This window comes from Triticum aestivum, chromosome 7B (assembly GCF_018294505.1).
Source record: "Triticum aestivum cultivar Chinese Spring chromosome 7B, IWGSC CS RefSeq v2.1, whole genome shotgun sequence".
Classification (NCBI taxonomy): domain Eukaryota; kingdom Viridiplantae; phylum Streptophyta; class Magnoliopsida; order Poales; family Poaceae; genus Triticum; species Triticum aestivum.
In genome coordinates this window covers 34,923,916-34,941,657 of record NC_057813.1, presented here as the reverse complement: position 1 = coordinate 34,941,657, position 17,742 = coordinate 34,923,916, and the positions used below count along the sequence as shown (strand labels likewise).

At 44.0% G+C, this 17,742-nt stretch overlaps 1 protein-coding gene across 1 annotated transcript; it reads left to right on the top strand.

The window, feature by feature from the left end:
- Window positions 1–12,862: 12,862 nt before the first annotated feature.
- LOC123161009 (zinc finger protein CONSTANS-LIKE 2) lies at window positions 12,863–13,963 on the top strand. The gene has a single exon (XM_044578860.1). The coding sequence runs from the start codon at window positions 12,941–12,943 to the stop codon at window positions 13,670–13,672; it is 732 nt and encodes a 243-aa protein (XP_044434795.1). The 5' UTR covers window positions 12,863–12,940; the 3' UTR covers window positions 13,673–13,963.
- The last annotated feature ends 3,779 nt before the right edge of the window (window positions 13,964–17,742 follow it).

The window sequence follows — 17,742 nt, the reverse complement described above, 5'->3', positions numbered from 1 at the left end:
CTGAATTGCTTGAGGACAAGCAAAGGTTTAAGCTTGGGGGAGTTGATACGTCTCCGTCGTATCTACTTTTCCAAACACTTTTGCCCTTGTTTTGGACTCTAACTTGCATGATTTGAATGGAACTAACCCGGACTGACGCTGTTTTCAGCAGAATTGCCATGGTGTTATTCTTGTGTAGAAATAAAAGTTCTCAGAATCACCTAAAACTTCACGGAGTCACGTTTTGGAACTAATAAAAAATATTGGCGAAACAATCAACAAAAGGGGACCCACACCCTGTCCACAAGGGTACAGGGCGCGCCCCCTGCCTCGTGGGCCCCCGGTGCTCCATCGACCTCAACTCCAACTCCATATATTCATGTTCGGGGAGAAAAAAATCAGAGAGAAGGATTCATCATGTTTTACGACACGGAGCCGCCGCCAAGCCCTAATCTCTCTCGGGGGGCTGATCTGGAGTCCGTTCAGGGCTCCGGAGAGGGGAATCCGTCATCGTCGTCATCATCAACCATCCTCCATCACCAATTTCATGATTCTCACTGCCGTGTGTGAGTAATTCCATCGTAGGCTTGCTGGACGGTGATGGGTTGGATGAGATTAACCATGTAATCAAGCTAGTTTTGTTAGGGTTTGATCCCTAGTATCCACTATGTTGTGAGATTGATGTTGCTATGACTTTGCTATGCTTAATGCTTGTCACTAGGGCCCGAGCGCCATGATTTCAGATCTGAACCTATTATGTTTTCATGAATATATGTGAGTTCTTGATCCTATCTTGCAAGTCTATAGTCACATATTATGTGTTATGATCCGTTAACCCCGAAGTGACAATAACCGGGATACTTACCAGTGATGACCGTAGTTTGGGGAGTTCATGTATTCACTAAGTGTTAATGCTTTGGTCCGGTAATCTATTAAAAGGAGGCATTAATATCCTTTAGTTTCCAATAGGACTCCGCTGCCACGGGAGGGTAGGACAAAAAATGTCATGCAAGTTCTTTTCCATAAGCATGTATGACTATATTCGAAATACATGCCTACATTACATTGATGAACTGGAGCTAGTTCTGTGTCACCCTATGTTATAACTGTTCCATGAGGAATCGCATCCGACATAATTATCCATCACTGATCCAATGCCTACGAGCTTTTCACATATTGATCTTTGCTTAGTTACTTTACCGTTGCCACTGTTACAATTACTACAAAACTGCTATTGTTACTTTTGCCACTGTTACCGTTACTTCCATATTACTTTGCTACTAAATACTTTGCTGCAGATATTAAGTTTTCCAAGTGTGGTTGAATTGACGACTCAACTGCTAATACTTGAGAATATTCTTTGTCTCCCCTTGTGTCGAATCAATAAATTTGGGTTGAATACTCTACCCTCGAAAACTGTTGTGATCCCCTATACTTGTGGGTTATCAGGAGTCCAAGTAGGACTCCCCCCTTTTGGCGCGCCCCCTTAGGCCGGCCAGCTCCTCCTCCCCCCTTTATATACGGAGGCGGGGGGGGACCCCAAAGGACACCAAGTCTTCTCTTAGTCGTGTGCGGTGCTCCCCTCCACAGTTACACACCTTGGTTATATCGTCGTAGTGCTTAGGCGAAGCCCTGCGCCGGTAACTTCTTCATCACTGTCGCCACGCCATCATGCTGATGGAACTCTCCCTTGTCCTCAACTGGATCAAGAGCTCGAGGCACGTCATCATGATGAACGTGTGCTGAACACGGAGGTGTCGTACGTTCGGTACATGGATCGGTTGAATCGTGAAGACGTTCGACTACATCAACTGTGTTACTAAACGCTTCTGCTTTCGGTCTACAAGGGTACGTGGACATGAAGGAAATATGCCCTAGAGGCAATAATAAAGTTATTATTTATTCCTGAATTCATGATAAATGTTTATTATTCATGCTAGAATTGTATTAACCAGAAACATAATACATGTGTGAATACATAGAAAAACAGAGTGTCACTAGTATGCCTCTACTTAACTAGCTTGTTGATCAAAGATGGTTAATTTTCGTCGCCATAGACATGAGTTGTTATTTGATAAACGAGATCACATCATTAGGAGAATGATGTGATTGACATGACCCATTCTGTTAGCTTAGCACTTGATCGTTTTAGTTTACTCCTATTGCTTTATTCATGACTTATACATGTTCCTATGACTTTGACATTATGCAACTCCCGATTACCGGAGGAACACTTTGTGTGCTACCAAACGCCACAACGTAAATGGGTGATTATAAAGGTGATCTACAGGTGTCTCCGATGGTACTTGTTGAGTTTCCATAGATCGAGATTAGGATTTGTCACTCTGATTATCGGAGAGGTATCTCTGGGCCCTCTCGGTAATGCACATCACTGTAAGCCTTGCAAGCAATGTGAATAATGAGTTAGTTGTGGGATGATGCATTACGGAACGAGTAAAGAGACTTTCCGGTAACGAGATTGAACTAGGTATTGAGATACCGACGATCGAATCTCGGGCAAGTAACATACCGATGACAAAGGGAACAATGTATATTGTTATGCGGTTTGACCGATAAAGATCTTCGTAGAATATATAGGATCCAATATGAGCATCCAGGTTCCGCTATTGGTTATTGAACGGAGACGTGTCTCGGTCATGTCTACATAGTTCTCGAACCCATAGGGTCCGCACGCTTAATGTTTGGTGACGATCTGTATTATTAGTTTATGAGTTTTGATGTACCGAAGGTAGTTCAGAGTCCCGGATATGATCATGGATATCACAAGGAGTCTCGAAATGATCGAGACATAAACATCGATTTATTGGATGACTATGTTTGAACTTCGGAAGAGTTCCGTGCATGTTCGGAAAAATACCGGAGTACCGGGGGGTTACCAGAACCCCCCTGGGAGTGTAATGGGCCTATTGGGCCTTAGTGGAGAAGAGGAGGGGCGGCCAGGGCAGGCCGCACGCCCCCTCCCCCTCTAGTCCGAATTGGACAAGGAGGACTCCCCCCTTGGCGCGCCCTCCTCCTTGGCCGGCCACCTCCCCCCTAGCTCCTTTATATACAAGGGCAGGGGGCACCCCAAGATAGACAAGTTGATCATTGATCTTTAGCCGTGTGCGGTGCCCCCCTCCACCATAATCCACCTCGGTCATATCATAGAGGTGCTTAGGCGAAGCCCTGCGTTGGTAGCTTCATCAACATCGTCATCACGCTGTCGTGCAGACGGAACTCTCCCTTGAAGCTCTACTGGATCGTGAGTTCGTGGGATGTCACCGAGCTGAACGTGTGCAAGAACTCGGAGGTGCCGTGCTTTCGGTGCTTGATCGGTCGGGCCGTGAAGACGTACGACTACATCAACCGCGTTGTGCCAACGCTTCCACTTTCGGTCTACGAGGATACGTGGACAATACTCTCCCCTCTCGTTGCTATGCATCACCATGATCTTGTGTGTGCGTAGGATTTTTTTTGAAATTACTACGTTCCCCAACAGTGGCATCCGAGCCAGGTTTTATGCGTAGATGTTATATGCACGAGTAGAACACAAGTGAGTTGTGGGCGATACTAGTCATATTGCTTACCAGCATGTCATACTTTGATTCGGCGGTATTGTTGGATGAAGCGGCCCAGACCGACATTACGCGTACGCTTACGTGAGACTGGTTCTACCGACGTGCTTCGCACACAGGTGGCTGGCGGGTGTCAGTTTCTCCAACCTTAGTTGAATCGAGTGTGGCTACGCCCGGTCCTTGTTGAAGGTTAAAACAACAGTAACTTGACGAAATATCATTGTGTTTTTTATGCGTAGATAAGAACGGTTCTTGCTAAGCTCGTAGCAGGCACGTAAAACTTGCAACAACAAAGTAGAGGACGTCTAACTTGTTTTTGCAGGGCATGTTGTGATGTGATATGGTCAAGACATGATGCTATATTTTAATGTATGAGATGATCATGTTTTGTAACGAAGTTATCGGCAACTGGTAGGAGCCATATGGTTGTCGCTTTATTGTATGCAATGCAATCGCCTAGTAATTGCTTTACTTTATCACTAAACGGTAGCGATAGTCGTAGTAGCAATAGTTGGCGAGATGACAACGATGCTTCGATGGAGATCAAGGTGTCAAGCCGGTAATGATGGTGATCATGATGGTGCTTTGGAGATGGAGATCAAAGGCACAAGATGATGATGGCCATATCAAATCACTTATATTGATTGCATGTGATGTTTATCCTTTATGCGTCTTATTATGCTTTAATTGACGGTAGCATTATAAGATGGTATCTCACTAAATTTCAAGGTACAAGTGTTCTCCTTGAGTATGCACCGTTGCCAAAGTTCATCGTGCCGAGACACCACGTGATGATCGGGTGTGATAAGCTCTACGTTCACATACAACGGGTGCAAGCCAGTTTTGCACATGCAGAAATACTCGGGTTAAACTTGACGAGCCTAGCATATGCAGATATGGCCTCGGAACACTGAAACTGAAAGGTCGAGCGTGAATCATATAGTAGATATGACCAACATAGTGATGTTCACCATGGAAAACTACTCCATTTCACGTGATGATCGGACATGGTTTAGTTGATTTGGATCACGTGATCACTTAGATGATTAGAGGGATGTCTATCTAAGTGGGAGTTCTTAAGTAATTTGATTAATTGAACTTTAATTTATCATGAACTTAGTACCTGATAGTATTTTTCTTGTCTATGTTGTTGTAGATAGATGGCCCGTGCTATTGTTTCGTTGAATTTTAATGCGTTCCTTGAGAAAGCTAAGTTTAAAGATGATGGTAGCAATTACACGGACTGGGTCCGTAACTTGAGGATTATCCTCATTGCTGCATAGAAGAATTACGTCCTGGAAGCACCGCTGGGTGCCAGGCCTGCTGCAGATGCTGCTGATAACATTAAGAACGTCTGGAGAGTAAAGCTGATGACTACTCGATAGTTCAGTGTTCCATGCTTTATGGCTTAGAACCGGGACTTCAATGACATTTTGAACGTCATGGAGCATATGAGATGTTCTAGGAGTTGAAGTTAATATTTCAAGCAAATGCCCGGATTGAGAGATATGAAGTCTCCAATAAGTTCTACATCTCTAAGATGGAGGAGAACAGTTCTGTCAGTGAACATACACTCAAAATGTCTGGGTATAATAATCACTTAATTCTCCAATCACTGCCACCAAGCTACAAGAGCTTTGTGATGAACTATAATATGCAAGGGATGGATAAGACTATTCCCGAGCTCTTCCTGATGCTAAAGGTTGCGGAGGTAGAAATCAAAAAGGAGCATCAAGTGTTGATGGTCAACAAGACCACCCGTTTCAAGAAAAAGGGTAAAGGGAAGAAGAAGGGGAACCTCAAGAAGAACGACAAATAAGTTGCAACTCAGGAGAAGAAACCCAAGTCTGGACCTAAGCCCGAGACTGAGTGCTTCTACTGCAAAGGGACTGGCCACTGGAAGCGGAACTGCCCCAAGTATTTGGTGGATAAGAAGGATGGCAAGGTGAACAAAGGTATATGTGATATACATGTTATTGATGTGTACCTTACTAAAGCTCGCAGTAGCACCTGGGTATTTGATACTAGTTCTGTTGCTCATATTTGCAACTCGAAATAGGGAGTATGGATTAAGCGAAGATTGGCTAAGGACGAGGTGACGATGCGCGTGGGAAATGGTTCCAAAGTCGATGTGATCGCGGTCGGCATGCTACCTCTACATCTACCTTCGGGATTAGTTTTAGACCTGAATAATTCTTATTTGGTGCCAGCCTTAAGCATGGACATTATATCTGGATCTTGTTTGATGCGAGACGGTTATTCACTTAAATCTGAGAATAATGGTTGTTCTATTTATATGAGTAATATCTTTTATGGTCATGCACCCTTGAAGAGTGGTCTATTTTTGTTGAATCTTGATTGTAGTGATACAGATATTCATAATATTGAAGCCAAAAGATGCAGAGTTGATAATGATAGTGCAACTTATTTGTGGCACTGCCGTTTAGGTCATATTGGTGTAAAGTGCATGAAGAAACTCCATATTGATTGAATTTTGGAATCACTTGGTACTTGCGAACCATGCCTCGTGGGCAAGATGACTAAAACGCCGTTCTCGGGAACAATGGAGCGAGCAACAAATTTGTTGGAAATCATACATACTGATGTATGTGGTCCGATGAATATTAAGGCTCGCGGCGGGTATCGTTATTTTCTCACCTTCACAGATGATTTAAGCAGATATGGGTATATCTACTTAATGAAACATAAGTCTAAAACATTTGAAAAGTTCAAAGAATTTCACAGTGAAGTGGAAAATCATCGTAACAAGAAAATAAAGTTTCTACGATCTGATCGTGGAGGAGAATATTTGAGTTACGAGTTTGGTCTTCATTTGAAACAATGCGGAACAGTTTTGCAACTCACGCCACCCGGAACACCACAGCGTAATGGTGTGTCCGAACGTCGTAACCGCACTTTATTAGATATGGTGCGATCTATGATGTCTCTTATTGATTTACCGCTATCGTTTTGGGGTTATGCTTTAGAGACGGCTGCATTCACGTTAAATAGGGAACCATCTAAATCCGTTGAGATGACGCCTTATGAAATGTGGTTTGGCAAGAAACCAAAGTTGTCGTTTCTTAAAGTTTGGGGCTGCAATGCTTATGTGAAAAAGCTTCAACCTGATAAGCTCGAACCCAAATCGGAGAAATGTGTCTTCATAGGATACCCAAAGGAGACTGTTGGGTACACCTTCTATCACAGATCCGAAGGCAAGACATTCGTTGATAAGAATAGATCCTTTCTGGAGAAGGAGTTTCTCTCGAAAGAAATGAGTGGGAGGAAAGTAGAACTTGATGAGGTAACTGTACCTGCTCCCTTATTGGAAAGTAGTTCATCACAGAAACCGGTTCCTGTGACACCTACACCAATTAGTGGAAGCTAATGATATTGATCAAGAAACTTCAGATCAAGTTACTACCGAACCTCGTAGGTCAACCAAAGTAAGATCCGCACCAGAGTGGTACAGTAATCCTATTCTGGAGGTCATGTTACTTGACCGGCGAACCTACGAACTATGAGGAAGCGATGATGAGCCTAGATTCCGCAAAATGGCTTGAGGCCATGCAATCTGAGATGGGATCCATGTATGAGAACAAAGTGTGGACTTTGGTTGACTTGCCCGATGATCGACAAGCCATCGAGAATAAATGTATCTTCAAGAAGAAGACTGACGCTGACGGTAATGTTACTGTCTACAAAGCTTGACTTGTTGGGAAAGGTTTTCGACAAGTTCAAGGGGTTGACTACGATGAGACTTTCTCACCCATAGCGATGCTTAAGTCTGTCAGAATCATGCTAGCAATTGCTGCATTTTATGATTATGAAATTTGGCAAATGGATGTCAAAGCTGCATCCCTGAATGGATTTCTAGAAGAAGAGTTGTATATGATGCAACCAGAAGGTTTTGTCGATCCAAAAGGTGCTAACAAAGTGTGCAAGCTCCAGCGATCCATTTATGGACTGGTGCAAGTCTCTCGGAGTTGGAATAAACGTTTTGATAGTGTGATCAAAGCATATGGTTTTATACAGACTTTTGGAGAAGCCTGTATTTACAAGAAAGTGAGTGGGAGCTCTGTAGCATTTCTAATACTATATGTGGATGACATATTGTTGATTGGGAATGATATAGAATTTCTGGATAGCATAAAAGGATACTTGAATAAGAGTTTTTCAATGAAAGACCTCGGTGAAGCTGCTTATATATTGGGCATCAAGATCTATAGAGATAGATCGAGACACTTAATTGGACTTTCACAAAGCACATACCTTGATAAAGTTTTGAAAAAGTTCAAAATGGATCAAGCAAAGAAAGGGTTCTTGCCTGTGTTACAAGGTGTGAAGTTGAGTCAGACTCAATGCCCGACCACTGCAGAAGATAGAGAGAAAATGAAAAATATTCCCTATGCTTCAGCCATAGGCTCTATCATGTATGCAATGTTGTGTACCAGACCTGATGTGTGCCTTGCTATTAGTTTAGCTGGAAGGTACCAAAGTAATCCAGGAGTGGATCACTGGACAGTGGTCAAGAACATCCTGAAATACCTGAAAAGGACTAAGGATATGTTTCTTGTTTATGGAGGTGACAAAGAGCTCGTCGTAAATGGTTACGTCGATGCAAGATTTGACACTGATCCGGACGATTCTAAATCGCAAACCGAATACATGTTTATATTGAACGGTGGAGCTGTCAGTTGGTGTAGTTCTAAACAAAGCGTCATGGCGGGATCTACGTGTGAAGCGGAGTACATAGATGCTTCGGCGGCAGCAAATGAAGGAGTCTGGATGTAGGAGTTTATATCCGATCTAGGTGTCATACCTAGTGCATCGGGTCCAATGAAAATCTTTTGTGACAATACTGGTGCAATTGCCTTGGCAAAGGAATCCAGATTTCACAAGAGAACCAAGCACATCAAGAGATGCTTCAATTCCATCCGTGATCAAGTCTAGGTGGGAGACATAGATATTTGCAAGATACATACGGATCTAAATGTTGCAGACCCGTTGACTAAGCCTCTCTCACGAGCAAAACATGATCATCACCAAGACTCCATGGGTGTTAGAATCATTATTGTGTAATCTAGATTATTGACTGTAGTGCAAGTGGGAGACTGAAGGAAATATGCCCTAGAGGCAATAATAAAGTTATTATTTATTTCATTAATTCATGATAAATGTTTATTATTCATGCTAGAATTGTATTAACCGGAAACATAATACATGTGTGAATACATAGAAAAACAGAGTGTCACTAGTATGCCTCTACTTAACTAGCTCGTTGATCAAAGATGGTTAAGTTTCGTGGCCATAGACATGAGTTGTCATTTGATAAACGAGATCACATCATTAGGAGAATGATGTGATTGACATGACCCATTCCGTTAGCTTAGCCGTTGATCATTTTAGTTTACTGCTATTGCTTTCTTTATGACTTATACATGTTCCTATGACTATGAGATTATGCAACTCCCGATTACCGGAGGAACACTTTGTGTGCGACCAAACGTCACAACGTAACTGGGTGATTATAAAGGTGCTCTACAGGTGTCTCTGATGGTACTTGTTGAGTTTGCACAGATCGAGATTAGGATTTGTCACTCTGATTGTCAAAGAGGTATCTCTGGACCCTCTTAGTAATGCACATCACTATAAGCCTTGCAAGCAATGTGACTAATGAGTTAGTTGCGGGATGATGCATTACGGAACAAATAAAGAGACTTACCGGTAACGAGATCAAAATAGGTATTGAGATATCGACGATCGAATCTCGGGCAAGTAACATACCGATGACAAAGGGAACAATGTATAGTGTTATGCGGTTTGACCGATAAAGATCTTTGTAGAATATGTAGGGGCCAATATGAGCATCCAGGTTTCGCTATTGGTTATTGACCGGAGATGTTTCTCGGTCATGTCTACATAGTTCTCGAACCCGTAGGGTCAACACGCTTAACGTTCGGTGACGATCGTATTATGAGTTTATGAGTTTTGATGTACTGAAGGTAGTTCGGAGTCTCGGATATGATCACGGATATGACGAGGAGTCTTGAAATGGTCGAGACATAAAGATCGATATATTGGATGACTATGTTTGAACTTCAGAAGGGTTCCGCGCATGTTCGGACAAATACCGGAGTACCAGGGGGTTACCGGAACCCCCCGGGGAGTGTAATGGGCCTATTGGACCTTACCGCCTTAGTGGAGAAGAGGAGGGGAGGCCAGGGTAGGCCACGCGCCCCCTCCCATTCTAATCCGAATTGGACAAGGAGGGGGGCGGCACCCCCCTTTCCTTTCCCCTCTCTCCTCCTTCCCCCTGCTCCTACTCCTACTAGGAAAGAGGAGTCCTACTTCCAGTGGGAGTAGGACTCCCCCCTTGGCGCACCCTCCTCCTTGGCCAGCCGCCTCCCTCCTAGCTCCTTTATATACGGGGGCAGGGGGCACCCCAAGACCGACAAGTTGATCATTGATCTTTAGCCGTGTGCGGTGCCCCCCTCCACCATAATCCACCTCGGTCATATCGTAGCGGTGCTTAGGCGAAGCCCTGCGTCGGTAGCTTCATCAACACCGTCATCATGCCGTCGTGCTGACGGAACTCTCCCTCGAAGCTCTACTGGATCGTGAGTTCGTGGGACGTCACCGAGCTGAACGTGTGCAGATCACGGAGGTGACGTACGTTCGGTACTAGGATCGGTCGATGGTGAAGACGTACGACTACATCAACCGCGTTGTCATAACGCTTCCGCTAACGGTCTATGAGGGTACGTGGACGACACTCTCCCCTCTCGTTGCTATGCATCACCATGATCTTGCGTGTGCGTAGGAATTTTTTTTGAAATTACTACGTTACCCCAACAGGACACACTCTCCCTTCTTGTTGCTATGCATCTCCTAGATAGATCTTGCATGATCGTAGAATAGTTTTTGAATTACTACGTTCACCAACATATACTTCCTTATTAATCAAGATCTGATTGAGCACAATATTAATGCCAACTCTCCAACAATATAATTCAGGGTGAAGAGGACCTAAATTTTCCAACTCTACCAATACATAGAGTTCCACTCCAAGTTCCTCCTTTCTACTTCTAGCATGGCAAAAGTAATTTGAGCCCTAGCATTTAATGATTTTTATTAATATTTTAATCTTCGTGTGCAGTACATCAATAGAATCTGGTGATCTCATAGGTTTACTACAAATCTTATGAACTAGGGGAAGAAAATTAGCTTTTTTCATCTAATTAACCTCAAAATGAAAGTCCCTCTTTTAGGACATGTAACATGGTTATTCTTGGTGGATGATAAGAGGTGATTATGGTCACAGACATCTCTCGGAAAAAAAATTGCCGAGTCATCAAAGGAAAAACGTTCGCCCAATCACTAGGCATGAGGATCCTATAAAGTTTTCTCAAGACTCGGATGCTTTTGATTATTAGTCCATGTGTACTTTCCACCGCTTACAAAAGGTTTTCTCAAACCAGAAGTATGAATGATTGAGTTAAAAAATATCATTATACCGAAAACATTGCATTCTCTTATTCTTATTCCCACTATGCCTCAAGATATTAAAATAACCCCCATAAGAAAAGGAATTTTTACATTACCACAAAAACTAGCTAGCTCTATTAAAAAAATCTAACTTAGCATCATCTTGAGCTACCCCATAAACAACAAGTAGGGCCCATCTAGTTTTAACAATTAAATCCTCTAGAATGAGTTGCAAAACATATTTTCCTTTAACATGGGGAACAATATCAACTTTCTCTTTTTTTAACCAACAAAGGACACCACCGGCTCTACCTCTATAAGGAATCCATTCCCAGGTAATCACATAATAGGAATCAACATTGCTGAAATAACTAGCAGAGAACTTTTGACTAGTTTCTTGTAAACAAATAAAATTTCGGAAATGATCAAAACTAATATAAGAGATACAGGTACACATCCCCTTCTTCCCTGCCCCTCTGCATTTCCACAATAGACCTCTCATTTATATTTCTAGTTATTTTATGTTGTCATGTACTTCTGTTAGGGGAATGGGAAGAATTACCCTCACTTTTAGCGATCTCAACTACAACTTTCTGACTCCTGGTAATAGGTCTATGTACAATCACACACACTTCCTATTTCTTTTTTCTTGGATCTCCTTTATAGTAGAATCATCCATCTCTAAATCTCTCTTAAGGCACTAGGTCATATTAACAGGGGTCTTATCCCCCTTTTCATTGATAAACATTAACTCGTCATCCATGACATCTTGGATAGGATTACTCTTATCATCCAAGTTATTCCTAGATTTATCAAGTTCTCTAACAATATCTATGTAGGAAAAATCATTTCCAGGTACTAAAACACCCATTTTAGTGCCCCTTAACATAAGATCGTTATCAGACAATATATTGAATGCATTAGAACTTTAAATTGGAAGACTACCTTCCAAATTCCTCTTCTTGGTAGCAATTGTAGCCCTCTCATTTACTCTTTTCATATTATTTTGTGCATTTCCCAAGTCGAACCTCAAATTCATCTCAGAAGCTAGCGGAGTAGTAGGGAGGATATCATCAAAAACATCGGGAGAGGTAACTCGATATTGCACCACATAATCAGTAGAGACATCCAGGTTGCTATCATCAGCACAATCCGCCTCCATCACCTGAGGGGTAGAGGTAACAACATCCACAAATGAGTTCCTGATTAGGGGAATTGGATGGATCACATAATTATGTATTTCAAGAACTACCTGGTCCTTGTTGTGCCCAGTAATACCAACACAGGAAACAAAAACTGGATTCCGATGAGACAACACCACTTATGCCGCCCCCTGGATAACCCCAACAAACAGAAACAAGGACCTATCTATGCCCCGGAGATCACCCTCCCGAGGGCCTGAGCGGCCATTGGAGGCCGATGAGAGCGGCGAGCCGGCGAGGGCGTCGACGGAAGGACAAGAAGACGAGTAATCCTCTGGACCGCCTCTCTCGGTGTGGAAGGTTCGAGAAGGACATGGTAACAGAGTTGACGCCGGCCCACAAAGTCGGTCTTGGTTGATCGTGACTTGTCCGGCGCCGTCCTGCTGCGCTGGCGATAGAGACAAGCATATAACAAGTCGCTGGTCGGCGGAAAATTCCTCATAAACTAGAGTCTCGCTCAACCCAATCAACCCAGCGCCAACTTTGCGCGGCCAGTAGACGCCCACGTGCCCTCCCGGGCGCGTCACCAACCCCACCTTCTCCGACCTCCCTCCCCCTCCACCTCAGCTATTTATACAGCTCAGCAGCTCACTCGCGCTTCACACTCACTCGCACACACTCGGTGATTTTCCCGTTGACCAATCAAGCCAAGAAATCCTCCTCAGCGCAGTGGCAGAGCCAGCAGAAGCCACGGGCATGGAGAGCGAAGGCAGCACGAGCCCCAACGGCGGCGCCCCCTGCGCGGTCTGCGGCGGCGCCGCGGCCTTGTACTGTCCGGCGGACGCGGCGGCTCTCTGCGTGCCCTGCGACGCGGCTGTCCACTCGGCCAACCCTCTGGCCTCCCGCCACGAGCGCGTGCCGCTCGCGGCCGCCGTGGCGGCGACCTCCGGCGTCTACGACCTCTTCGCGGCTGACGACGAAGGCGGCTCGTCCTGGCCGGGGCAGGGGAGCCCCAGCAGCGGCTCGTCCGGCTTCAGTAACGGCGGCGGCGTCGAGATGAGCCTGTTTGACCTGCTCTCCGACGTCGACCTCGTGGCCACCGGCGCCGGTGGAAGCATGCTATCGGACGGCCCGTTGTGGCTGCAGCCAGGCCTCGCCGCGGACGCCTCTGCTGCATGGACCTCCTCGTGGTCGCCGGCAGAGGCAGTCGTCGTCCCGTCGGCGGCGGACAGGGCGGAGAGGGTCAGGCGGTACCGCGAAAAGCGCAAGAACCGCAAGTTCCAGAAGACCATCCGCTACGCCTCCCGCAAGGCGTACGCCGAGGCGCGGCCCAGGATCAAGGGCCGCTTCGTCAAACGCCCCGCGGCGGTGTCGGTCGACGACGACAACACGAGCGCCGCCGAGGCGGCGGCCAAATTCTGGCTCTCCTTCTCCGACAACAGTGTAGGGTTCCAAGTTGCATCCCATGGAGTCGTGCCAAGCTTCTAGACGGGCGAAGGTACTTGATCGTGGCAATGGCGTCTGCCCAGCTCGAGACAAAATCCAGCAAAGTGCAGATGCCATGCGCCATGGTCTTCCTGTCGTGTCCGTGTTCCTGTCGTGCCGTCGTTGCAGTCAATATTCATGGTAAAAACCCGCCATCGATTTTTTTTAACTGATGACGCGGGTTTTTCGATCGATGGGCACAATTTCATGTCCATCGGTGAACTAGGCGATTACTGTACTTCCTCGGTTTGTTGTTAGTTTCATGTGCTAAGATAAATAAAGAATCATGCTGAATTCTTGTGGCCACACTGATGTTCATACTCCGCATTTTACCGTTGCCAGTGTTTATGGATAAAGCTTTTTTTTTCTGAGAGCGGCTATTCTGCACCTAGGTGTATCGGCAACTGGATGATATACCCCACATGTTACTGCAGGAATTGATTATTTTTTGATAATATGAGAACTGAAAATACATATTATTTACTGTATTTGATTATTATTTAGTTGTAAAATATTTATTGGATATAATTAAGCAGCTTAATAAAATAGGAATAATCTTTTTCATGCATGATTGCATATTGAAATGTTATATTTGCATGCGCATAAATAGGTTAGTGTATATAGGATGGGAGGTTAATTTAGTCTAAGATAGCTCGTGTGCAGTTGTTCGCATGTAGCTTTCATGGTTTAATTTCCTACGCGAAGATAATAAAGCCAATGTGATTTTTGTATGAACAGATAGCTAGCCATGACGACTCTATTTATATTTAATTAGCGTATAGAGATGTGACTCTATCATTGGTGCTTAGTTTAGGTTGTCTGCTAATAATGATTGCTAGTATCTTTACAATTTGGGAGTGCCCCGAGTTCGAAAATAGTAATCCGGGTGTGCCTGAGTCTATGCGCGCTCGTACTGTGGAAATGGTTGCTTATGCATTTGTTGGGTCACTGAAAACGACAACGACCATGACATTTTCAATTTCCTAAATATGAAACTGGGGTGACAAAGGATGACTATGTAGACGATATTTATTTAATGATAGTGAGGTATGTGGGGTTTATGATTGCCTAATGCTCCACAAAACAATTAAGTTGAAGTTGTGCCAGTATGGGACTGGTCGACAGATTTATGCAGGCCTATGCATGATTCTAATTACATTGCACTTTCTTTTTGTCTTGGAAGAAAAATGACGAGAATTCATCAAAGTACTACAAGAACTAGAGTAAATAACATAAAACTATACCATTATATAGCAGGTTAGGGTTTAAAAAATCTACAACTTTTAAAACTGAGTATGATTATGAAGATTGGGCCTACTCATCAGGTTCAGATGGCATCTAAATGTCAATTCCGCTTGGTTGACCATTAAATTGGATGTGGGCTCACATGTCAACTTCTTATTTACCCCTTCTTCCCTTCCTTTCCCGGCATTGGTGACCCCCTTCTCCTCCGGCATTGCGTCCATGCACTATAGAAAAACAAACATTAGCAGCGCCGCCCAAGGCGGTTATGTATGTAGGTCCCAGAGCCGCCTATAATATTCCAGCGGAGATGGCCATATCTATGGTCAAGGCGGTTGGAAATTTGAAATGACCTATAGTAAAAGCCGAAGGTGGTGGTGATTTTGAAACCGCGCATATTGTGTGAACATTGGAGGCGGTTTTAGAAATGAAAGCGCCTACGATACTTCCACCACCTATCTACGTAACTAATCCTCCCGCCACTCACTTTCTCCACTCCTACTCGAAGAAATGGATCTGTCTCCGTCACATCCGCCGGGCCACCGCCATCGTCGCCAGTGATGCTAGTGTCCGACTCCGAAAAGGCCTCTGCGGCGGCGCCCAAGACCGGACCAAAGAAGCGACATGCGACCCATCGTACCGGAGGGATGAGGCTAGAGGCGAACAAGCGTTGAAAATACGTATAGTAGTATCGTGTATATACTAGCAAAACTTAGTACCTAATTCCAACAACCATTTTATGATCAAAATAATGTATTTTCATATGGAATCAGGCTGTTCTTTTCCACTTTCATGCATCTCAATGTATTAAATAAAACCGAGTATTGCATTAGGTGTTGGGCCCTCGAGTGCAAGAGTTTGCAAGCCGCAATTTCCCTGAAGTGGATGAGCTTAAGGTTTATCAAACCAATAAGAGCTGCAAAATAACCAATTATCAACATAGGCACACACAAATACAAAAATCCTTTGTCCCCTAACGAAACTAAGGTTGTCAATCTCACTAAGTTTGCTAGTTATAGGGACTGAATGCATGAGTGTATGGAAGATTTGATTGCAGCAAGAAAGTAAATGTAAGGAATTGTAAAAGAGTGTTCGATCGAGGTTCAAAGAAATAGGAAGAAGAATGAACCAGTGTCCATAGGTTCACTAGTGGTTTCTATCCAAAAGATAGCATGGTAAGGTGAACAAACTACAGTTGCATATCGATTAAATTTTTGTTTTTATAACTACACTAACTATCCATTTCATAATAAACATATGAGCATTACGTCCCAATATCCGTATACCACTATCCAACTGCATCTATATCTATTACTCCACCCAAGACCGCTATCCAACATGTATCTAAAAGTATTAAGTAAACAATAGAGTATTTCATTAAGTATGTGTCGTCGTGGGCGCACAACAGATGCCACAGGGTGGCTAAAGAGAGGGATAGGCGAGAGGCAATCGGTGGGCTCCAGAGGCAAGGTTGGCACGAGCGAGCGGGAGACGCAAGACGTACCCAGGTTAGGGGCTCTCCGGAGAGATAATACCCCTAGTCCTACCGAGTGTGGTTTATATGTGGAGTGTGTAACAGTATAGAGTTGCTTCTAGAGCTGTATTTAGAGAAGACAGAAGAGAGCTATCAGCTGCTAGTCTCCTGTACGCGAGTGTGTATGGAGCCTTGTGGCTATGTGGGTGCGGATGGATGTTGCGGCCAAATGTGACCGTGGGTGTGTGGCCAGCCCCCTTGGTCAAGTATGTGCCTTCTTGGCCAAGGGGATGACTCCTTCTCCAAGGAAATGCTCCCCTGGGTCACTTTATAAACTAGTGCCCAGGGACAAGTAGCGCTGTACATGATGTTGCACATGACGAGTGAACAGTGTATGATTTATCAGCAACAGTGGCCACGGTATGACTGAAGGAAATATGCCCTAGAGGCAACAATAAAGTTATTATTTATTTTCTCATATCATGATAAATGTTTATTATTCATGCTAGAATTGTATTACCCGGAAATATAATACATGTGTGAATACATAGACAAACATAGTGTCACTAGTATGCCTCTACTTAACTAGCTCGTGAATCAAAGATTGTTAAGTTTCCTAACCATAGACATGAGTTGTCATTTGATTAACGGGATCACATCATTAGGAGAATAATGTGATTGACTTGACCCATTCCGTTAGCTTAGCACTTGATCGTTAAGTATGTTGCTATTGCTTTCTTCATGACTTATACATGTTCCTATGACTATGAGATTATGTAACTCCCGCTTACCGGAGGAACACTTTGTGTGCTACCAAACGTCACAACATAACTGGGTGATTATAAAGGTTCTTTACAGGTGTCTCCAAAGGTACTTGTTGAGTTGACGTATTTCGAGATTATGATTTGTCGCTCCGAATGTCGGAGAGGTATCTCTGGGCCCTCTCGATAATGCACATCACTATAAGCCTTGCAAGCAATGTAGCTAATAAGTTAGTTGCGGGATGATGCATTGAGTAACGGGTAAAGAGACTTGCCGGTAACGAGATTGAACTAGGTATTGAGACCGACGTTATAATCTCGGGCAAGTAACATACCGATGACAAAGGGAACAACGTATGTTGTTATGCGGTTTGACCGATAAAGATCTTCGTAGAATATGTAGGAGCCAATATGAGCATCCAGGTTCCGCTATTGGTTATTGACCGGAGACGTGTCTCGGTCATGTCTACATAGTTCTCGAACCCGTAGGGTCCGCACACTTAAAGTTAGATGACAGTTATATTATGAGTTTATGTGTTTTGATGTACCAAAGGTTGTTCGGAGTCCTAGATGTGATCATGGACATGATGAGGAGT